The sequence below is a fragment of the Sceloporus occidentalis genome, unplaced genomic scaffold, assembly GCF_023333645.1.
Source record: "Sceloporus occidentalis isolate IW3139 unplaced genomic scaffold, rSceOcc1.0.p SCAF_139, whole genome shotgun sequence".
Classification (NCBI taxonomy): Eukaryota; Metazoa; Chordata; class Lepidosauria; order Squamata; family Phrynosomatidae; genus Sceloporus; species Sceloporus occidentalis.
The window spans coordinates 1,069,758-1,089,068 of NW_028317119.1; the positions used below are offsets into that span (position 1 = coordinate 1,069,758).

General features: G+C 39.8%; 1 protein-coding gene across 1 annotated transcript; it reads right to left on the reverse strand.

The window, feature by feature from the left end:
- Positions 1–1,709: 1,709 nt before the first annotated feature.
- On the reverse strand, positions 1,710–17,836 carry LOC149281091 (man(5)GlcNAc(2)-PP-dolichol translocation protein RFT1-like). The gene is made up of 13 exons (XM_089499775.1): positions 17,774–17,836; positions 17,005–17,090; positions 16,673–16,789; positions 16,273–16,462; positions 15,263–15,364; positions 13,689–13,823; positions 11,489–11,567; positions 11,075–11,125; positions 10,435–10,565; positions 6,074–6,218; positions 3,916–4,021; positions 2,611–2,860; positions 1,710–1,874 (listed from the first exon to the last, which is right to left on the reverse strand). The coding sequence occupies exons 1-13, from the start codon at positions 17,834–17,836 to the stop codon at positions 1,710–1,712; spliced, it is 1,620 nt and encodes a 539-aa protein (XP_089355901.1).
- Positions 17,837–19,311: the final 1,475 nt, after the last annotated feature.

The window sequence follows — 19,311 nt, forward strand, 5'->3', positions numbered from 1 at the left end:
GAATGCACACTAGAATACAAACTGCAATGTTTTATTGTTTTAGACATAACTTAAGTTATGGTTCATATTTGCCATCGCATATAACCTTTCAGGACTGCTTTACAAATTCATGAATAATAAATAAAATAATAAAAGTGAGCCTCATATACATTCTTATTACATTTTAAGAGCCAAGTGAATACCTGTTTAAAAACATTTGTTTATTCAAATGACAAGAGAGACAAAAATATAAATTGTTTCCAAATCCTCTCATTTGCTTAACAAATTCATCTTAAAACCGTTTTTCATGCAACTGTTAAAACTACACGTTATAAAGGGCCAAACCCAGACCACCTGCCCTACATAATGTATAGTTAAATATTTAATGCATAGTTAAATTAATGAGATGACTTTTAAAATACTCCCCATATTATCAATGCGTTATACAGGGCAAGCTTGGATGAGTATAATTTCGATTCAGTGCATATGATGTATGTTAGAACTTGATGTTGACTTGTATACATCCAATTTCATTTTAGGCGTGCACTTTTCTTTCAGAGTAACCCATCGTGATTTATTACTTCATTTTAACCAATGCATACAGTTATATAAAGGCATGGATTATATGCATTGCAATAACTAATGCCTTAATGGAATCATAATTTAGATATCATGACGCCACAGATATTTTGTTTATTACAGAGTGGTAGGGTAACCTTACAATACAGTATACAAATACAATACTACTGGCCATAGTCCATATTTTTTAAGTCTTCCTAGTAAAAATCACAACTTGGCTAAATTGCTGCTTTAGTTGCATTACAAATGAACACGGTTCTGTTTATTGTAAATTCCAGGGACAAGTCTCTAGTTGTCTTAGTTTGTGGGCTGCAAATCATGACCTAATCACAGTCCAGGAATTTTATATACACATACATACATACACCCATAACACAATGTCTAGTTATGTTTTATGAGAGGACTGAGACAAGGGCTTTATTCACTAAACAGTGAGTTGGTGGGTTGTGCTGAGATTTAATTTTCTTACTGCACCTGTTAGGTGGATAAATCTCAATATAAATACAAAACACCCATTATATTTAATCATTTTCCGATTCACGGAATGGACATGGTCCCCAGCCAAGCTCTGCCCTGTTTGAAGAAACCTGTCAGCTGCTTCTGACTATGACTTCTCATACCTTTAAAATGAATCCCATTAAAAATAAATCCTAGTTATTAAAAATACATCTCCCCGCCATATTCCTAATACATCTATAACATTTTCACACTGTGAAGTGTCCAAAATTGACTATTCATAAGCACTCAACTGAACTTGGCAGTGGTGGAAATGGATTTAGGAGTTGTAATAAAGAGCATCTAAGCAACCGAAACTTGACTTACCTGAAGACATTTCTATATCATTATAAGAACATTTAGTTTTAATCAGAGTTGAATCAACTGAGCTGGTACATCTTAAAAAGTCAAACAACTCAACAAACTTAATGTGCTGTAATACAGTATTTCTATTCAGTTTTGTGAGTGGTGTTTCACTCTCTCTCTGGTTTCTTCTTCCATCTCCACCATCACTTCTGGTTTTATTCATGCAGCCTTTCTTCTGGTCTCGAGTAGAGTAGCTCTTGGATTTCACAATGGACAGTCTGATATCTACAGAAAACAGAGCTCTGTAGAACGGGGCGAAATACGAGGAATGTATGAACTTTCCGCCTACTCTATTCTTCCTTTTTGATGCGCCCAGACAGGAAATGACTTCGGATGAAGGTGGTCAGTTTGGTCTCTGACAGGACAATGGCACCAAGAGTAAGCAAACAACAGAGCGCTCCAACTGCTACATGAGCCAAACGGAACGGCCAACCTCCATCGCAGCAGAGAGCCACCTGGAAAAGAGACAAATTTTTAATTGATAATATGATGTTGCAATATGACAGTTTGATGACAAGGATGCAGATTTTGCAGTTCTTTTGTGTACATTTTTAGAGTCAGATTAGCTGTTTCTCTATCCAATGAGTTAAAACAATGTGGATGCTGTGTCATGCATCATTCATGGTGGTACAGATTATGTGAGCCAATGACTCAGATCTGGCTTAAACTCTTTCTTCTCTGCCAATTGGCTAAATGGCCAGCAGCTTATTTACAGCTTGCTGTATACCAGTTTCCAACACTCAGTGTAACAATTCCAAGACGGCAGCCTCCAGCAGCTGATGTGATGTCATCAAACATCACCTACTGAGACGAGCAGTAAAATAAGAAAGCATATTACATTGACTGCATTTAAATAAATTCAACATGATACGTATTTTAAATTGGATATTCTGTTAATCCCTTACGATATTCTAAGCATATGGATGACAGGCTCCACTACAGATAAGTATGACAAATATATACACACACATATATATATATATATACACATACATACACACACATGAATTATTGATGATTAGTGTTTTGCACAATAGGTATAAAGAAAAGCTGGTTTAAATAGCGGGTGGATGCGATAGATTTTAGAACATCGAAGAAAAATGGGGGGGGGGAACACTTACACAAAAGAGATAAATGTTATTATTTTCCAGGTGATAACCAAGATTTGGCTAAGACATGTTTTGAAATTACCTCTGAGTACCCAGTTAAAGCCGTGCTGATGGCCAGCATGCAGACGGCCGCAGTGGATGGCAGAAGGCCAGACAGTGGCTGGTAAGGACTTCCTTTGTAATATCTCCTGATGTAAAGCACACTGTGTACAATTCGCAGCCCCATATTGAAGCAGTTTGCCAAGATGAATCCAACGCTGCCAAGCCAGAGGCTCATATAGTAAGACAGGCCAAGGAAGCTCACAGAAAGACCCAACATGACATAGTTATACCTGGGGAATGTGAGAGAGAAGAAAGTCATTGCGATTGGTGCAAGTGGATGACTGTACGGAAGAAGTATGAAACTGTTCACCAACTGGTTGCTTGATCCAGCTTGTATTATACAGCCATATTGCCAATGCAAAGGTTTTTTTACATTGGGATTGCAACCCAATGCTGGGCACCGAGACATCTGTCACTGGGTCCCACCAAGTCTATTTCTCTGAACTGCAGGATGCAATTTCAATCTCTGGCACACAGCAACTGGGAAGTTGTATGAGGGAGCTGCAAGAGGAACATGCTCTTGAGCTATCATTATGGTTGTGAAAACTGGATATACTTGGATTTTCTATAGCGGGGGTACGTAAACTAGTAATTGCTGCTACAAAGAATGTCTAAGGCAATAAAACACAATCATGGACGAGATCACTCTGACCACGGTTTTCTAACTGTGTTCTAAGTGTCACAGTGTTAGTGGGACACTTGGAAATCTCTTATGGGTCAAAAATGATCTGCCATCCCTTGTAAGTGATATCAATGCAATGCGAGTAACTGAAAAAAGTCTGAAGGTCTACACCACCTAGAGTCCTTTCCTATACACAAGGGGCTGGGTTTTGTGCTCGACCCCTCTTCCAGTTACCAACCTTTTTCATGTATAAAATTTATAACCCAAAAATATGTGCTATGAAACAGTAAAACCTAAAATCCTGAAGAATTACCTTAAATGTCTTCAATATAGTAAAAAATATGTAACATTAAACCCTTTCACGACCAATGACTCATACACTAGGGATATTTTTTTAATATTTACTTTTTTTTTTCATTTATTTTGTGTACTAAGCGTTATTTGGTGGCAAATTTGTTAGGTAGGGTTAGGTTGGGGGTTTAAAAAAACCTAAAAAAAAAATAGGAAACTTAAAATAAGTGAAAAAAGTATAGTAATATAGGGCAGTTTCCATATCAGGACAAGTTAAATGTGTTACTCTCAAAATTATTTTCTTATACACACAAATAATGTTTTACAATGTTGTACATTATTCAAATTTACAAGACTATGGACTACACGTACCTGTCCACTTCTTCTTTACTCATAGCAGCAAATGTAAAGCACTCAGTGACACCATTAATGGCCAGCAGGAGTACATAAAGACTGAAGAAGCGCAGAAGAACAGGACCTGCAATGGTCAAACGCTATAAGCTTTGATAACAGATAATGTACCATTAGACCTAGCTTTATCCAAGCAAACTTATTGAATATTACACACAGATTTATAAGAGTATTTTGAAAAGCATACAGTAATACGTTAAGTCCTAGACACTGGTACAATACATCCAAGCCAGACATGGTCTGCTGCGCAAGAAAAGTGGCCAGGGGTAAAAGTAGTCAATTTACCAGCAGCATTGTACATGTAAAATTCACAAAATAAGGCAAATTATAAATCTTTTGCATTTACTTATGCAAAAGTAGGACCAGAGGGTGATCTAGTACTTTAAAAACTATAATCCTATAGACTGAAGAATATTTAAAAAAAAAAAGTTTAACCTGCATGAAAAATAGAAACAAATCTCCTTTAGAGCTAAAGGAGACTAAAGTTCGCTACTATAAATATAATTTTTAAAATACAAATACATGTATGATGAGCTTAACATTTTAAGTACCTTAGTTATAAAAATCAGTCCTGGACAAAGTTCTAAATGTCAAGCTGTCACCATGGAAACCAATTGGGTTATTCTTACAAAGTTGGCTCCATGCTAAATTTGGGCTTCATAAAAATTATCTTGTCAAACAAGGTTAAGTATGCAACTGATTTTTTTTTTCTTTGAAAGAGCTGCAAACTTAATGAGTATTTTTTTGTAATGCTGCCTTTCCTTTTCTGACACGAGCATAATTTCCACTGTTCATATGTAATAAATTGTATGCGAAGCACGGCACATTTTTAAAGAACAAATGAGAACAAGTGCATATTTAATTTCAGTTTGCAGACCGAGCAATGTCAGGTTGCAGCCTTTTATCTTCTGTGCTATGTTACTGAACAAGAAGCTGATTTCTGGGACAAAACCCACCAGAAATAGCTCGGTGTGAATATTTGATCATTGTGTTCACAGCTGGGGCACACACGTTGGGCCAAGCGCTGGTACAGGTCTGCACTCTGGTGGAAAAATAAAGGTGGAGGTGAAGAATACCTCAATGTCCACTATGCAGAGCCAACCTCAGTGAGCTACTCCTCCAAGAAAGTCCAAGCCATCCTGCGCCATGCATAGTTTCTGTGGGGACATTTTTATGTAAACCCCTCACCTCAATTCTTCTTCAAGAGAAAACTTATTGGGGATAGCCATTCATAAGGCACACAAACAACCGTGAACTCTATATATAGTATGGGTCCAAATAATCACTTGTTTATTTGCTAGAGACGCCTACTTGGCTCTTCAAAATGCATCGTATGGTCATCAAGTTGAAAAATTCTAATGAAATGCAAAATAAAAAAATTGGTTATGGGGCAATAGGATTATCTAGAGCTTGGTGAGACCAGACAGCAGCCAGTACTTAATGAAGATTTCTCCATTCTCCCAAATAAATACAATTTTGCTGGTGGCAGGTAAGACATAGTTGAAAAGATTGTACAATTCTCTGAAGAAATGGGTTTTGAGGTTTTACTGGAATATGGAGAGGGAAGGTATAAGCTAGAGGTTAGGTGGAAGTGAGTTGAAGAGGTACGGGGCAGCATGAGCGAAGTCTTGTAATCGCGAACAGGAGGAGATGATATGGGAGAAGGATAGCCATATTCCACGGGAAAAATAGAGATTGAGTAGGGGAGTATTTTATTATCCAGGTAGAAGTTATGGGGGGTGGACATACTGTAGACGGCTTTGTACGTTAGTACAAGGATTTTAAATTTTATTAGAGCTTAAAATAAACAATATTTTAAAAAGCCATGTGTATACTATGGTGATACGTAGTTTAACTTACTTTTCACAAGCTCTACATGATTACTCCCTCCTATTAAATTAGATTTGCTCTACAGTTAGTTGATGGAGCAACCAAATTAAAACTTTACATAAAAAACAAAAACATTTTACACGTTGCAGTAACATCCTTGATTAGTTTCAAAATATGTAAAAAGCATACTTTAAAAGCTACATTTCCCTGGCCTAAAAAAATGAAATAAATAAAAACTTTGTAGTTTCTAGATTTGCAATATGAAACAAACACAAATTAATCCACATACCTGTCCCCCCACTCAGCATGGATCCCCCATAAATATCCAGGGCCAGCTGGGAATATGCATATCCAAATGCAACAATAATCAGGCCAATTAGTGTCACCAATTTCAAAAGGGACTCCAAGACTTCAGATGCTGAAGAGATCTCCTCCTGTCCAAAATAAACAGTGCAAATCAGTAGGGGTGTCTTGTTATGATCCATCTTGTAGCAAAGCAAGTGAAATCAAAGTTTATTAGCATACAACAGAAAATACCCTAGTAATTATTTAGGTACCCCCAACATAGAGTGGATTTTCCAGGACAGCTGATAAAGCACAAGTGTTAAAATAAGGAAACAAATAAACAACATTGTTTCTTACCCCTTTCCAATAAGATTATTTTAGTACCTGATTTTTACCAAAGTACCCCAATATAAACCTATTCGTTAGTAATCACGTTTACTGAAGAATTACTTCCTATGAAAAAAATAGTGGAGCACTATACAAACAATAAAAATACCCACGTGTCAAAAAAAATACTTAACACTTTTTTAGTATTAAAAATTGGAAAGGGATCTTCCACTTCTCTACATGTAGCTTCAAATTGAGATACACCGCTCAATATATAGTGGCCTTTGACCACTTAGGTTGATGTATGGTAGGACTCGCAGCGATCCATAGTCCTCGTTTCACTCCACCACAACAATTATAAAAAAGGGGGAAAAAAAAAAAAAAAGACCATAGTGCATACAAATCTATAATTTTCCATCCACAATGAAATAGTATAAATTGAGGCTTACAGTGTTCAAGTGTGAAAACTCGTAAGAGACTCTACGCATTCACCGACAGCCACGTACAGCATCTCCGGTGTAAAGCACAAAGCCACCGGACTCTTATTTATACGATAGTCTTTGCCGGCATCTATTTTCAATTACAGCAACCTGTTCTTAATTTGCCCAATAAACATTCGGTTATCCAATAAATGTATTCAATTACAACATTTAGCATCTGCAAGTATATTGCAAATTACCGTATTTGCTCGATTATAAGACGACCCTGATTATAAGACGACCCCCCAAAATCTGAATATTAACTTAGGAAAAAAGAAAAAGCCTGAATATAAGACGACCCTAAAGGAAAAAAGTTTTACCAGTAAATGTTAATTCATGTAAACTATTTTTTTTAATAAAAGCTATGATTGAGAAAAATATTTTTTTTGTTTTTATTTCTTGTATTTTCCAGCCTGTCCCCCAGTTACGCACATCTGCCCCCAGGCTTGCCACACCAATATGGCACTGTGGCCCATGATATGCCTTTTAACCCTCTATATGCCACTGTGCCCCATGGTATGCCTTTTGACCCCCTATATGCCACTCTGCCTCCAGAAATGCCTTATACCCCTATATCCCATTCTGGCATTTAGGGGGTTAAAATGCATATTATGGGGCAGAGTGGCATATAGGGAGGTATAAGGCATTTCAGGAGGCAGAGTGGCATTAAGGGAGTTAAAAGGCATTGTATAGAGCACTCTGCCTCCAGAAATGCCTTATACCCCTATATGCCACTCTGGCATTTAGGGGGTTAAAAGGCATATTATGGGGCAGAGTGGCATATAGGGAGGTATAAGGCATTTCAGGAGGCAGAGTGCTCTATTAAATGCCCCCTTAACGCCACTCCAGAAATGCCCTATGCCCCCATTTAACTAACACACACACACACACTCTCTCCCCCCCTCCCCTCCCCCCTCCCCTCTCCTCTCCTCTCTCCTCTCTCCCCTCTCAGCCCTCTCTTACCGGTGCTTCCAGCCGGGGCAGCGGGTTGACGTCGCCTTCTGCTGCAGCCGGAAGGAGGTGGAGTTGGCAGCGGGGGTTTGTATGCGTCCGTCGCGTATACTTTCCCCGGCTGTCAGAGATCAGAGATCTCTGACAGTCGGGGAAGGTCTACGCGACGGACGCAGACAACCCCCGCTGCTAGCCACACCTCCTTCCGGCTGCAGCGGACGTTGTCTACGCGGATCGCGTAGACGTCAACCCGCTGCCCCGGCAATACAGCAGGAAGCACCGGTAAGTGTGTATGATGGGGGGGGGGGGGGGGTGAGACAGGAGGATCCAGGTCCCCTGCAGCGGTGCGGGGGATCTGGATCTTAGTCTCCTAATCAGGCTCTATTTGAGGTCTGATTAGAAGACGACCCCGATTAGAAGACGAGGGGTATTTTTCAGAGCATTTGCTCTGAAAAAAACCTCGTCTTATAATCGAGCAAATACGGTATATAAACATAAAACATATAAGGATCATATAAATGAATTAAAATATTGCAATACATTAATCATAAAGAGTACATTTAATTGGTAAAATTAGCTTTACAAAATATAATCAGTGAATCCATATACCACAGCAGTATTCTGTTACTGTAATATCTGTAATAAAATGTTAATGCTAAAACATCACTCCCCCACAGGGCCGGCCTTTGGGGTGTGCGACCTCACAGGGCGCCACACTCCAGGGGGCGCCGCCGCGGGGTCCGACGCCAACGCCACCCGACGACGACGCGGGGTCCGCCGCCGCGGGGTCCGCTGTCGCCCCCTCTGGACCTAGATTAAAACATCGGGGGGGTTTTTTGTTGTTTTTTTAACTTTATTTAAAATCCTCAATGTTAAATAAAGTTTTTTTTAACTTTATTTAACATGGAGGATGTTAAATAAAGTTAAAACAAACAAAAAAAACCCCCAATGTTTTCATTTATGACCCGGGCAGGGGCGCCGAGCGGTTGCTCGTGAAGTTCTCAGCAACCGCTCGACGCCCCTTACTCTCAGTGACTCCGTCGCGGTGCCGGCATCTCATGTTGAGCACCGGACTATTCCGGCGCTCAACATGAGATGCCGGCAGGACTCCTCAAGGTAAGTTAGGATAAGGAGAAGTAGGGAGAGGGGGGGTAGTTTGAAGGGGCAGAGGAGGGGGTAGTTTGAAGGTGCAGGGGGGGTAGTTTGAAGGTGCAGGGGGGGTAGTTTGAAGGGGCAGGGGGGGTAGTTTGAAGGGGCAGGGGGGTGTAGTTTGAAGGGGCAGGGGGGTGTAGTTTGAAGGGGCAGGGGGGGGGGTGTAGTTTGAAGGGGCAGAGGGGGGGTAGTGAGGGGGGGCGCCAGAGGAGTAGTTCGCACAGGGCGCCAGAACACCTAAGGCCGGCTCTGCTCCCCCATATGGCATGTGTGTCAACAAGTATTCACTCTTAATAATAGATATTTTATACACTAGCATTTGTTGCAAAATATATCAAATTGGGCACCAGTATAAAATGTCTAGTTGTTACAATTCTTATATCTATGTCATCCCGGCATACTCAAAATTAACTATCATCACTATTTATAAATACACCTATATTTTCATGAAAGCATTCTTAATTCTTTCAAATTAGTCTATTTATGGAAATATGTTTAATTTTTAATATATCTTTACCTTACTTTTTCTTTTATAATGTTACCAGCAAACATATTTCACACAATATTTCTTTTATAATGTTATTAACAATTTAACACGATATTTCCATAGGCAAAGGCACCATGCATTCCAGTAGGTAGTATCAGACTTCCAGATTGCGAAGCGTAATTCACCACTCCAGAGAACCCCTTTCCACTGCCGCAGAGTCCAGTGGCCGTGTGCTTTACACCACTTCAGCCGACGCTTGGCATTGAGCATAGTGATCTTCAGCTGGCATGCAGCTGCTCGGCTGTGGGAACCTCCTGACACGCAGAGCTTATGTTGATATTGCTTCCAGAAGTACTTTTAAACTCAATAGTGAGTATTGCTAAAGAGGACAGGGAATTTTGTGTGCGGTCTTCTGCTTCATTGCTGAACTGTTGTTAATCCTAGACATTTCCACTTCACAATACTAGCACAGATCTAGCAGGGCAGAAAATTCATCAACTTACTTGCGGCAAAGATGGTCCCCTATGACAGTGGCACATTTAAGGTCACTGAGCTCTTCAGTAGGACCCATTCTACAACCAATGTTTGTCTATGGAGAAGACATCCTATTTGCTTGAGGTTGAAAAATATGACATAAAGCTATTACGCACTAAACCTTATTTAATGCTTGGAGTATTTTATTCCTGCCATGGCATATTAACTGGATTGCCATTAAAATACAAAATTCCCCTGCTAGAGTAGCTAAGATTTACAAAACAAAGTCACTAAATGAGATCTCCAAATGTATAAGGAGGATCCATGACAGATTACACACACACAAAAAAAGGGAAAAAAAACACACATATTTGGGCCCTATAAATCTACAATTCTTCTTCAGCCGGTGAAGAAGCAGCATAAAACCCACTCTTGTTATATTAGTGCTAAAGTCTCACCGTTTCCAGTGACATTAAATGGAAAACCTGGACTCACTTTTTGTTGACTTCTGATAGTTTTCCCACGTTCCAAGATCTTGGAAAAGTACACATAGAAGCTCTCCTCAATGGGCAGGAAGACAAAGCGTGCCACCAGGGAGCCAAGGTTATTCACAATATCGTAGACTCCTGCACAGAACGAAGGGAGAACTTCGATCAATCAATTATGAAGTCCAGCAGAATATAACTTGTATGTGATTCCATTATATATCTAGGATTCATGTATCGTAGAGTCACTGTTACACTACAACAGTAGTTTGTGAATATTTTCTAATGTTAAAGTCCCTTTACGTTAGCAGATATTGGTGTCTCAGCGTGGCACAGGCAACATTGTCTGCTCTATTTCTTATCCTGAAGTTGAATCGGGGGAAAGAAGCACATGCATATTGTATTGTGCAGAATCCTTTCATTAATTTTTAAAGGGGGGTAACCCTTCAAGCATAGCCCTAGATAACGGGCACAGACGTATCTCTACATTGTACCGGAAGAACTTCAAGCAATATATACAACAAAAAAAAGGGTTTTGGGTGCCGTCAACTATTACTTTACTGTCAGTTCTGTTTTTTCGGATACAATTCAAACATTCCTACTTTCATTCCAATATTCAAAATATACAAATAACAAATCTGCGCATTTACCTTGATCTCCAAATGACAGGACGTTCAGAAAGGTCATAACATATCTTTCACCTGTATAGTTAAAGAAAGGTAACCATACATTAAAAACATCTCTGATACACTATGTTGTGTGCTGTATACATCCCTTAGACTAGAGCTGGACAAACTTGTATAGAAGTCAAATCTGGAAATTAATAAGAGGTACAAAATACAGCTGCAAAAAAGGTTAGCAGCCATGGCTGTCACAATACGGAGGCCCACAGGTGTACATGTATATGTAACAACAACAGATGATGGAATCTTAGAAAGACTCATCCGACTACATGGTATTCTGAAAACAGGAACATGTAGACTTAGGGAAAATGTTAATGATACGCCTTCTTGATGTTTGCACACCTTGTGATGTAGGTAAATAAATGAAATAGCCCAAATTACCTTCAGTCAGGATCTGTTTGAGGAAAGACTGTTTAAAGAAGCTCCAGGCAAGCCAGCTCTGTTTCCAATCAAGAAAATCCTATAAAATAAGAAGAATGCACAAATATTGGTATTTAAAACAAAAAAAATCTATCTTGGTATTCTGGCATAGGATGATGAGGCCAGGGGTTGCAGTTCCAGGTGGCAGCCTCTCTGCCACGTAACTGGAGGAAGATCCCTGTATTGGGTAAATGGTCTCCCCAGTGCTCTATGGTCCATTTGGGGAGATGAAAGCCTCCTTCTTCACTAAAAATGCAGCATGCAATGATACAATATCATACCCTGGTGCTCAGCTTAGAGGATAGTGGCAGCAGAAGAAAACAGAAGAAATCGGTGGGGGCGGCTGGGGCGCTGCACTGGGTCAGGACTTGGGTGGAAAATAGTGCCAAAATTTCACCTCCTAGGTGTCAGTGGATCTTGGTCCACAAAAGAGTTACTTTATTAAAAGAATACAGTAGAGGTACGCTCAGAGCCGGCCTTAAGAGTTCTGGCGCCCTGTACGGACTACTCCTCTGGCGCCCCCTTCTCACTACCTCACCCCCTCTGCCCCTTCTCACTACCCCCCCTTGCCCCTTCTCACTACCTCCCCTTGCCCCTTCTCACTACCTCCCCTTGCCCCTTCTCACTACCTCCCCCCCTTGCCCCTTCTCACTACCTCCCCCCCTTGCCCCTTCTCACTACCTCCCCCCTTGCCCCTTCCCACTACCTCCCCCCTTGCCCCTTCCCACTACCTCCCCCCTTGCCTTGCCCCTTCTCACTACCTCCCCCCTTGCCCCTTCTCACTACCTCCCCCCTTGCCCCTTCTCACTACCTCCCCCCCTGCCCCTTCTCACTACCTCCCCCCCTGCCCCTTCTCACTACCTCCCCCCCTGCCCCTTCTATCTACTCCCTCTCCCTACTTCTCATTATCCTCACTTACCTTGTTGCCGGAGTCCTGCGGTGGGAGCAGGAGGCATCCGTCTTCCCACTCTGCCAGCATTTCATGTTGAGCGCCGGAATATAATGTCATATTCTGGTGCTCAACATGAAATGCCGGCACCCCGACAGAGTCACGGAGAGTGAGGGGGCGCCGAGCGGTTGGTGAAAACTTCACAAGCAACCGCTCAGCGCCCCTGCCCGGGACTTAAATTGAAGCATCGTTTTTTTAAACTTTATTTAACATGAAGGATGTTAAATAACCTTTAAAAAAAAAAAACAAAAAAACCCGATGTTTTAATTTAAGTCCCGGGGAGGCGCCCCTGCTGCCATGGCGCCCTGTGCGGCCGCACACCCCTAAGGCCGGCCCTGGGTACGCATATGTGGCAAATTGCTTCTCTTCATACATTTACCTTGCTACATTTACCTTGGATAGAACTACAGCTTGATAACATTTTGATCAATTAAATCCAAACTGTCTTTTACTTAAATTGGAACGCTGACCTTTACAGATTTAACACACTACTATTTTTCTGCCCTGAAGTGTTCTTCTCTACCCCACTATTACAAAAGGAGAAATAATCATGCAAATCTTGATGTTTAGAGAACAAGTTAAGCTTTTTTAGATTTTTCCTATTTCTTAATTGAAATATAATAGTTAATATAATATATAATATTAATATAATACACATAAGGTAACTTTCTAATTAACATAGTTTTTGATTTTTCCTATTTCTTTAATGAAATATAATACAGTTAATATAATAATAATAATATAATACACATAAGGTAACTTTCTCATTAACATAGTTTTCGATTTTTCCTATTTCTTAATTGAAATGACTTTATCAGTGTACCAAACTGCAAAATTGTTGGAACTGCTTTCAGAAATGTGTCCAGACAGGATTTAAATGTGTCATCTAAGCAGAGAAAAAAGAAAAAAAAATCCCCCAAAAAATTCACATAAAAATAGAAGTAAAATGTTTTGGGGTTTTTTTTTTTTAAAACTGCTATTCAAATTCATTTAAAAGCTCATTTACAACAAAGCTTTAGAGGATAATGTTTTCTGTAGTCAGCATCTTTTTAATTTGGCATCACCACAGCTATTATTAATGAATGTATTACACATGAATGAATATTTTTTTAGTGTCTGTAAATTATACATAAACATTCCAGTAATTTATTTTTTATGGCTACCACTCGACAAATGCATAGGAGGGTGTGTTGGCCCTTGTAGTTTGGCTACCTGAGATGCTGAGAACTGAGGAAAGAAGTCCACCATCCTTCTGAGAGGGAAGGATTTCTTCTGTGCTTCTTGAGAACCCAAAAATCTTGCAAAATATAGTATGTAACACAGAGCAAGTAGGCTTGTATACACAATCTGCACGAGAAAGCAAAAAAATCTACAATATATTTTTAAAATACATATGTAATGTCAACAAGCAACTCAAAAAATAAAACCCTGTGAACGCCTGCAACACATTCTTCCACCTTCCCACAATGACCCAGCAACTGAAACGCAAGCATACCCCAAACCTCTCCGAAAAGTTATCTATAACTGTTTTGTGAATTCTTATTTTCCGGTTTCTCTGCCATGTTAACTCTTTCACCTAGTATGGGCAGTCCTGAGCTATGTGGCACTTTCTTGTGGATTGCTTTTCTATGGTAAAATTTCTGTCATCCCCGTCTTCTGTTATGTCCGTTTGATTTTCTCATTTACTGCTCCACTAACACTTGATCTCCTATATCTGCCCTCTTTCTGTCCACTCTAACAGTATATTAAATGCTCTTTCCTACAGCCCTCTTAAAGCCTGCAACGCATTCCTTGATCATTCCACAATTCTGCGCTATCCTAGATATACTATATAAAAGATAGTTTATCACCTCTTATCTATTTACACCTTCATCTATCAACCAGTAGAGGACATCAACCCTTGGTATCCATTCACTACCCACTATGCTCAGTTGGAGTAGTCCAAATATTTCCATTCTGTCCTTTCTCCAGCTGTTCTTGCTCTTTATTTTACATCTGGTGATATCTCTCCTAATTTTGATGCCCCACATATTTCTCTCTGTTCTGACATCCATCTATAGCACCATCTCTCCCTTTCTCCATACCTCATTTACTCTAGAGTATAAATTTGCAAGCAGGGCCCTCGTTACCTAATGTATGGGTTTGTACTAGTCTGTCAATATTAGTTTTTTCATACCCCTTTAAGTATATATGTATTTTACTGTGTAAATTGTTGGCAAATGATAAAAGATAAAAGTAATAGCATAGAAATCAAAGAAAAGTTCTTGGAGTACCAGGATAGTATTTTATACATATATTATATTATATTATATGCCCATCTAGCAGTCACATAAATGAATATGTATCAGCGCACAGAGGAGACAAGGTGGGAAGCATATTTCACTAAGACGCAGAACTATGTAAAGCTGATGAGACTCTTGTAGATATACTGTACCGAGACAGTACAGAGACAGTACAGATATACCGTACAGAGACGGCCGACCAGATGGCAGAGGCTCAACTCAAATATGCTTCACTTACACGGATCATATTAATGGATACATAATCTCCATCTCTTGACTTGTGAAGATAATGTAACAGCTAAGCATATTTGCTGTTATTTCTGCTTTTTTTTATATATCGATTTCTAACCTACTTCTTTGAATTTACATTCCCCAGTATATACTATATACCAGTATAGCCTAAGCATGTTCATACTATTCTTATATTCTAACCTCATAGTAACACTACAGAATATGGCGTCTCTATAAAACAAAATTTAATATAATAACACTTTATAAATGTACCTGGGCCAACGAAAAGATGACCAGTCCCCAGTGGGGACAGATAAGTACCAGGATCACAGTGATGAAACAGCGAGTGATTATTGCAAGGCTTTCAGAAACAACCTAGAAATAGAAAAAAAAAACAGTATGAAATGTTTTCAACCAGTTTAGGAAGATGCAAACAATTTTTCTATTATAACCCGCGGGAGCAGGGGCAAGGAGTTACCCCTGTAGGAGTGATTAGATTATATATGTATATATTTACCCCAGTCAGCTCCCACACTGGCTTGGCAAATGCTACAGGGAAGTGGCAAATATCATCCTACCATGACCCCTACCCTCAGGTAAATGATTATGTTTTGAAGAATTCATATTAAAAGTACTTTCAGAGTACTTTGCATAATGACTTCCGTAGACATGGATCCAAGCTGTTGATGGGGGATTCGGATACATATCTGAGCTTTGCCTTTCCTTACAAGCTTTCACTCAAAAGGAAAATCTTACGGACAGACCCTGTCACATAAACGAGAGGCTCCCCTCTTCCATCATACCCTAGAAATACCCCGTGTGCCTGCAAATAACCCTGCAGCAGGAGAGGGACCCTATGCTCTATGTGGGTCCAAAAGAACAATGTTACTCCGGTGTAATGCAGGGAAATAGGTATATTACACAGCAGCAAGTAAGCGGAGGCACTTTGCCAACACAGCCCCTATGCGGGTGTATTACGGTTCAATTACGCGATATCAATGATATCAGTGCAGCCCATGCCAAGCCAAGAAAATAAGGAAGCGTTACAAACTTATTTACTTTTAAGTCTTTTATAGAGGGTTTTCATAAAAGTCTTAATGTTTTTTGCTTGGGGCCATTATTAATAACAAACAGAATCAGTTAGGTAAGGACATCCCAGGGGAAAGTAAGGCCAATTGAGTTATTGTAGTCAAAAGGAAACTCATTAAAACATTTGAATTTGAGAAAAAAAAAAAAAAAAATCGAACGTCAGTGATTTAGATTCTTGCGAACAGATCACACACCTTGAGCCGGACAAAGAGATGAGCTTGTGCAAGGACCCAGAATGGTTCCGATAGGAGCTCTATAACTGAGGATAATCCAAATGCAAGTACTCCAGTGCTGTAGTGGGGGATTATCTCTGGGTCAGGCACCTCAAGGACATTCAACCAGATCCATCCCAGTATTAGGGACCAGCAGATGCCCAAAGGCACCCTATATGAACAATAAAAAGACAGACATAATGGAAGAATGAAGAAAAAAAAAATGAACAAATTAAAGAAGGAAAACTACACACAAACAATCGAGAATGAAATCTTTCTAAACGCCAGTATATTTGCACAACCTTGCTAACCTATAGAAAACCCCAAAGCATCTCGGCTGAAACTTTTCCATGATTTTTGGCATAGGTAACATAACACTTACGCCAACCAGATGAGATTTATTGTCTGTCTCCAGCTCTGCTGTGAAGAGTGGCTAAGGCAGGCCCTACGAAAAGCTTCTCGGGCTAGAAATACGACTGTCGTATAAAACAGGGTTAGCCTGGAGAAAAAGAAAAAAATCATTTTAAGAATGTTAAACGTATAAACACGTCAGAACATTGGTGAAAGTGTCACCATACTAGCTAGACGTGCTGAAACGGTACTGGCTACAAGCTTTGCTTTACCGAGAGGATGGGAGATGTGACCATCTAGATCTATATTTCTATGTTGTCGTTCATCTCCTACTAGAGAAGGTTTTTGATAGAAGATATTTACCGAACGTTAACGATGCCAATGATTTCTTTGGAGACATAGCGCAACGTGAAAGCATTTAAGGCAAAGGTCAGCACACGGAAGACAACCTGTTTAAAAAAAGAATAAAACATGGGAAATTATTTCCAGACATCACAAATAATAATACTCTGGTACATAATACTGAATAACACAGGGTTACCAGTGCAGTATTATGTACCATACTGGCTGATGCACAGACCAAACTACACAACACTTGGTTCATTTTGCTTTTATGCATTAAAACACAGGCCATTTTTTGGGAGAAGACATCATGGTACCTAAAAGAATAAATGTATACTTCTGGTACAATTCCCTCTCATGGTGCACTTTAAATATCAACAAGTATTCTGCAAGTTATAAAATACAGATCTTAAATGCATGTTTAGGTCTGAGGGAACAATCACATTTAATATGTGCAGCATCTATGAAGTCAACTCCTATGTATAATACCAACAATACCAATTATGCTTATGTATGGAATTTGGTAAGGCATTTAGAAGAACATATATGTGCACACTGTTTACATGCATGAACACTGCCGTATTATGCTGACAATTTGCTAAATCGTGTAAATGCCAATGAAAGCAGTATTACAAAACCTAATGTATTAACTTAATCCTAAAATAAATACCAGTCCAGTTACTCGCCTTCTGAACTTCAATATCACAGAGTATGGTGCGATAGACTTAATGTAAAGTGTGATCACGTATACATCAAATTACCATCGATGTGAACCAATCATTAAAAATACCTGCAGGATCATAGTAGAAGAAGCCAGCTTAGTAGTGTCCGATAGGACATTCTGGGACCCCATGCTGATACGAGATGTGTCATGTACACAGAAGAAGCTAACCCGGTATTCCTGCGCTGGAGAATCATCAAGCGCTTGAAAAACCTCCTACGAAGATAGTCGCGCGACGCCATTTTTAGTATGGGCAAAGCGAATGATATTCCAATTATTTCTACAGTGCAGGCGCTAAAATAGATACAGTGACATAGAAATGGTCCTGGTGGATTCGACAGGAAACTCAATTAATTCACATATTCGGTACTGCTTTCCTTATGGCCAGTTTCCCGTCAGAACTCGTTGCCATTAATCTCTCGCACACCCCTTAGAAACCATGGGAACCATAGGAACGCCCCGACTCAACTCGCGGAAGCATGACCTGTCTCTATTTCAGGGAGCGACTTTGCGTACTGAGGCGATTCCCGCCATTCCGCCACCTCGTATCGGGAGGTTTGAACTACATGAGGTGATGTTAGTGACACTCGCCGTACAAATATGGCAAAAAATAACATTTTTCAGGTTTGTGTTCGTTTTCGTGCAAATGCAAACACCTATACGTCTTCACTTACCTGGGGACGTTCTTTGTGATAAACACCACAGATAATGACTGCATATTTATATTTTGTATATAGGTTTGGATTTTAAGGGGACTGTTGTATTAACTAAAAGGTTTGCAAGGTCTTGCAATTTAAGGTTTGTAATTTTCGGGTAAGGGAATGCAAGCTCGTTGAAAATAAAATTAATTTAATCCCACTGCAATACATATAATTTTTTTTTATTTTTTTTTTTAACTAAATGAAACGGGTCACCATAATCAAAGTGGAGCCAATGACCTCCCTTCTCTTTACCCAAACCTAGGAATTAATCAGCCTGCTCCCAGGGATGCAGTTAAAATGATCGTATTGGAGGTATGGACCCCAGGCTATGTCTCCCCATCACCTCACATCCAGTTCCCGGTGGGAGGGGGTCAAATAAATGTAGGCTGCCTATTTTTGCCAAAGGAAACAGACTGTCAAAACAATAAAATAATGAAAATGTTCCTGCTGCAAGTAGGCATTCAAGGTGGATCTTATCTCTCACTACCAGAGGAAACAGAGGTGAGGCGAGGGGATTAGTAGGGATTTTTTATTATTATCAGTATTATTTTTACATTACCTCCCTATCCTACAGGCCAGTCATTCCAGCATGTATCAGTTCTAATACTGATCTTATGATCCCTATATTATACTAGATCAGCCTTCCAATCCATAGGGTCTGGAAAATGCGAGACGTCTTCTAAAGGTACACACTTTGGAGACGGTCAGACAGCACCTTAATTGCACGAGCAGGGTTCCACCCAACACCCTCAAATGTAGTAAAACATCATGAGGTGCTCAGCAATGCGAGTAAATCAGTGCAGTTTTATTTCCACAGAAGTGGCGACGTTTCAACCTCCTATTGAAATGGCATCAAGCAGCGGGTACACGGCTCCCCAGGTAAATATAGATCTTGACAATGAGAGT